Source organism: Atta colombica, unplaced genomic scaffold (assembly GCF_001594045.1).
Source record: "Atta colombica isolate Treedump-2 unplaced genomic scaffold, Acol1.0 scaffold32, whole genome shotgun sequence".
In the NCBI taxonomy this organism is placed as follows: domain Eukaryota; kingdom Metazoa; phylum Arthropoda; class Insecta; order Hymenoptera; family Formicidae; genus Atta; species Atta colombica.
Genome location: NW_017259426.1, coordinates 1,099,799 through 1,104,886, shown reverse-complemented (window position 1 = coordinate 1,104,886; position 5,088 = coordinate 1,099,799). Strand labels below are relative to the sequence as shown.

The following is a 5,088-nucleotide window of genomic DNA, read 5'->3' as shown; positions in this document are numbered from 1 at the left end:
TATATTTATCGTCATGTGCTATTGAGGCACTAAAATTATCGGTTCTCGTTATGTAACTGTGCACGTATGTAACTGTGTAATTACTCAGTAAGGATCATTAGAGAGATATCTACAGTATTGAATGATTATCTTTCAACTGCGTGAGTTCAAAACAAAATTAAGGTCATATTAACATTAGTATGTATTTCGCAAAAGTTTGCGAGCAATATGATTACACGGTTAACGATGTAATATTTATCAATATGCTGATTTGAATATTGTGAAAGTGCTTATTCCGAAGAGAAGCATCCAGACAAAAGTCAATGAAATTTATAATTGTAAAAAGATTATAAGATAGAATTGAGCTTGATTGGATTTGACTTTATTAGCGGAAGAACATGAAGAAAGAACGATTTTATTGAATTTATTAAAAATTGGATCAAATATTTGAAAATAACTACGTTATCACAAATAATTATGTAGAACACTTAAATATGACAATGCTGTTTTATTCTAACAACTACTAGCTTTAAGCGTTTTAAGCAATTATTTTAATAATCCAACATAATAATAATTAGATCTGTAGCTAACTAATGGCTAAATTTTTAGATACTACAACAAAACCGTTCTTTCACATGTGCACATATGAACACATGGAATTTAGTAAAATTGAACTTAATTCCTCGTCAAACAACTATACACGAAACAGTAGTGCTGCATTATAACGTACAAATTTATCAGTGTGTAAATAAGATTTCACCAAGGCGCACACACAAAATCGAAAGAGAAATCGAAACTTACGTTCATCGAAATTTATTTAATCTATATAAGTATATATAGACTAGTAACATTAAGCAGCGTATAGATATGATGACAGTTGCTAAAGGTGACATCGCTTTCAACTTAATTAATTATTCAAAAGGCTATATTATCTCTGGAAACACACAAACCAAGGCTATTAGCTTTTAGTTGAAAGTTAGAGAATATTCCCGCGCAGGTACTGTTTTAACGAATGATATGACTATAATCGATAGTTGGACTTTCGCAATATCGTAATCGACACTACCACTTTGTTTATTCGGCTTAGTCATTGTAAAAGGAGGGGAATCAGTTGCCGCTTATTCACGCTTTCTGTCATTCGCGTCTTCGCTCGTTACACGCAAGACGATAGACGGAGCTAAGATTGAGAATTGCTTCTGCCTGGGCGTTTCCGAAGTAGCGAGACAGACGGGACGAAATGAAGTTTTCTGCAAAAGTGCTTTATACTGTGAATTACGATCTGTAGAAGAGAGTGCAATGTTCTCCGGGGAGATGAATGAGTCGACCCGCGTGTAAAGTCGCGGCGCCACGTGACTTACATTCTCGGACAGGAGAGAGAAAGTTGAACCAGATCGTAAGTTTTCTCTTCTTTCTTTCTATTTTCTCCGATACTCATTCATTTCGCATTCAGTTCTGGAATATACATTCCATTTCATACAGAACTCCAGGGAAGATATTTATGCGATCGCATAAAAGCAGTATTTGAAAAAGATATAATCAGTTTTATGTTACTCTTAGCTATTTACCTTTCTAATAAAAGAATACAACATAAATACAATATTGTATATGAGTTATTTGTTAAAAAAACACATTTGTAAATATTTAAAATTATTATCTATTTAATTGTATTGTAAATTAAAAAATTTTAAGAGTAATTCATGATTCTTAAAAGTAATTTTTAATCTTGCTTGATATACGCAAAATATGAAGAAATAATAATTTTATGTTAAAAAAATTAATTAATTTTAAACATAAAATAATAATTTTATGTTAAAGAAGTAATAAACTATTATGCTTCTTTAACATTAAATAAATATTTATTTAAAGTTTAAATTAAAAATTACTCTTAAGAATCATGAATTTCTTTTAAAACTTTATTTACTATATACTTAAACACATAGTGATTTTAAATCTTTATAAATATGGTATTTTTGTTAATAAAATAAGATTTTATTTATATTGTATTCTTTTATGTTACAAAAAGGTAAAAGATATAAAACTGATAATTTTTCAAGCATCTTTGACTTTACCGAAAAGTTTCTATTCTTGTAACAATGTTTAATATTTTTATAATAAATAAATTTTATATTAATTAAGTAAATAATATATACAGTTAATATACATACTCTTACTTTAAAAAGTCAGTATATATCTATGCCTATTAAATGTCGGAAGTTAGAAATGTCAGAATATTTTATAAGTTTCAAATCCATATAAAGTAAAGGCAACTGTAGACGACATGGCTAATATACGCCAGAATTAGCAAATATTACACACATACACATACATACACGACATGTATAATTATCCACATGAATGTTGGCTAACAATTAGCGAATGTGCATATAGTTGGTGTATCTTAGCCACGTCGTCTAGAGCCGCATTAAAATTATTGGGAGCTCTGTGTTATATAATAAAAAAAAGTTTATATGTTATATCTTTCTGCACATAATTATAATTACATAATTATCATGTAATTTATTTAGAGAATTCTTTGACAGTCGATAATCAGATCAAGATTCTTTTATGCTTTTTGCACAGCTGAAAAAAAAAATTAAAAATATAAACAAGATCTATTAAAAATATAAAAAAAGATTTTACATATAAAAAAATGAATCCGATATGAATTAATTCTCTCAGTTAATTCATATCGGATTCATTTTTTAAGATGGAGATAAATAGAGAGATAAAAGCATTAAATGAATATTTTATCTGTTTCAAATAATGTTTCGTTTTCATTATTTCGTAATTTATGTAATGTATAATATCTAAATAAATATAGCAATAATCTTAAAAATATATACATTAATTTTTTGTTTTGATAATTAATATAAATTAAAAAAATATAAAAAATAATATAAAAAATAATATAAAAAATAATATAATAATATCATAGAATCATACATATGATAATACAAACTATAGCAATCAAAACTCTAAGATCTAGCTGGATCTTAAATGCTTCTATGATTCTGTGTGAATTTATATACTACATACTGAAACGCGTGTCGAAATAATTTTTCGGTCTTGAAACGTTAATTCTATTAATACCTCAGTAATATGTTAATGAATTAAATTGAGTAGCAATTTAATAAATTTTGATGCTTTTTCGTATCTTCGAAACGATCTTAAGTATAATGAGCATATTAAAATCTGTAAATAATTAATTTTTATTGTGAACAATATTATCTCGAATCCGGATCTCTTGCATTCCGTGGGAGCGTCCTTAGACTATTGAGACTTAAGACACTCGCTCATTTATAAAATAAGATCCTTTGTTTTTAATACAGATTCAATAATTAATACATTTGCAATAATGTTTTTTTTAATTGTAAAGTTCTTTTGTATATGTACGTGTGTGTGCGTGCGTGCGTGCGTGCGTGTGTGTGTGTGTGTGTGTGTGTGTGTGTGTGTGTGTGTGTGTGTGTGTTCGGAGAATATCTTTGTTTTAAAAATACTGCAAATATAATCATAAAATTTTTAACAAGTTTTTATGAATTAGAAATTATCGTCATTAAAACAGATTTGAGTAATAATAATCTCATAAAAATTTAATTGATTTGATTTAGAAGAAATTTTTATGCTTGTTGGATGAGGATAGAATTAAAATCTCAAGAATTTCTTGAGTTACATAATGTGGAACGAAAACTACAGCAGAGTTGCGGTGTTGAATGTGATCAGAACTTTCTGGTGATAAACGTAGTGATCGAGGCGTTCATCTCGTGACCAGAGGTACTGATCAGAGATATTTAAGGATTTCAGCTATTCAGTTGAATCAATATGGCTCTTGATTTGAGGTAATGTATAATTTGAAATGAAAAATTTAAAATTGTGCTTACAGGTTAGAAAATTGTACTTGTACTTTTTGAAATTATAGCGAGGAAGGGCGTGCCATGATGGACTACACTTCAATGAGCGAGAGTCCATTAGATCTCGAGAACAACAATAATAACAATGTCAAACATGACAAGAGAATTTTGAATGAGAAGGAATCGACTATGCAATCGAATTCGAAAGGAGTGCTTGCGCAGGTAAGATATATGATTAAACATTTTATATTAAGTAATGAAATTGCTTATATACGAAATAATTTTACATATTTTCTTTAATATTATTTTATAAAATTTTATTATTTGATATTTTTTTAAATTCTTTAATTATCTGTTATTTTTATTATTAAACAGTAAAGCATATAATAATGGATTTGAAATTCAAAAATTTTTCAAGATATCAAAAACTGTTGCAAAAGTTTATTGTACGTAATAAATTTTTTGTTTGCTATCATTTACAACTAAACTGTAATAAACTGACAACACAGAAGAAAATTTGCAGCGTTGCAGGAGTGCAATGCGTACTCAACGATGCGAGATCAACGTAGATATTCTGGATTAGTGCCAGAACATTTTTCTGTTTCAAAATAGATAGAAAAATACCAAACACAATAGACCTATCATTTTTCATCACCTGTGCTTTCTTTTTATTCTATTAGTTTTATCTTTTCAGAGAAAAAAATATAACGCAGTGCATCATGTAAACAATATAAATGTTATTTAAAAAAAATTGAATACTGAATTCAATATATCAATTTCTGTAGCAAAATAAAGTTCTAAAGTCTAGGAAAATAAGCACAAAGTACATTACAAAATATAAATTATGTCTCTTCAATCTTTTTGTAACGTAATAATTGCAAAATAATAAGCCAAACTGTGAGCTTTTCTCAATAAAAACTCGTATATTTGCCTACATTTTTTGTTTATAATATGTTAATTGCTGCTTTTTGCAATATACATATGTCGAGCAGAGAATTCTGTTAATAAGTATTTTATCTTGGACACGCGCACGGTATATAAATATTCTCCAGCAGCTTATATCAGTATCTATAAAATTGCACTGTTTTATGTTCGATGAAAACAAAAACTTGTTATTGGCTACAAATTTATTAAATATTTTTATTAAAAATTTTCATATAAAAGTAATTGCGTACATTTATCCAAAAAGAATTTTCAAAAATATGAAAAAATATAATTTATGAAAAAATTATGAATATTTTATAAGTTTTCATATTCGAAA

At 27.4% G+C, this 5,088-nt stretch overlaps 1 protein-coding gene across 3 annotated transcripts in view; it reads left to right on the top strand.

Annotated features, from left to right (window-relative positions):
- The first annotated feature begins 1,132 nt into the window (after positions 1–1,132).
- The window catches only part of LOC108690374 (facilitated trehalose transporter Tret1-2 homolog), a 12,561-nt gene continuing 8,605 nt past the window's right edge, over positions 1,133–5,088 (top strand). Inside the window, exons 1-3 of one of the 3 annotated variants that reach the window (XM_018197631.1) lie at positions 1,133–1,372; positions 3,620–3,815; positions 3,896–4,049. In XM_018197631.1, the coding sequence (XP_018053120.1) occupies positions 3,799–3,815; positions 3,896–4,049 (171 nt within the window). In that variant the 5' untranslated portion in view covers positions 1,133–1,372; positions 3,620–3,798. Of the gene's footprint in view, positions 1,373–3,587; positions 3,816–3,895; positions 4,050–5,088 lie in introns of all 3 variants that reach the window. The other 2 variants (XM_018197629.1, XM_018197630.1) reach the window with 2 other exon arrangements.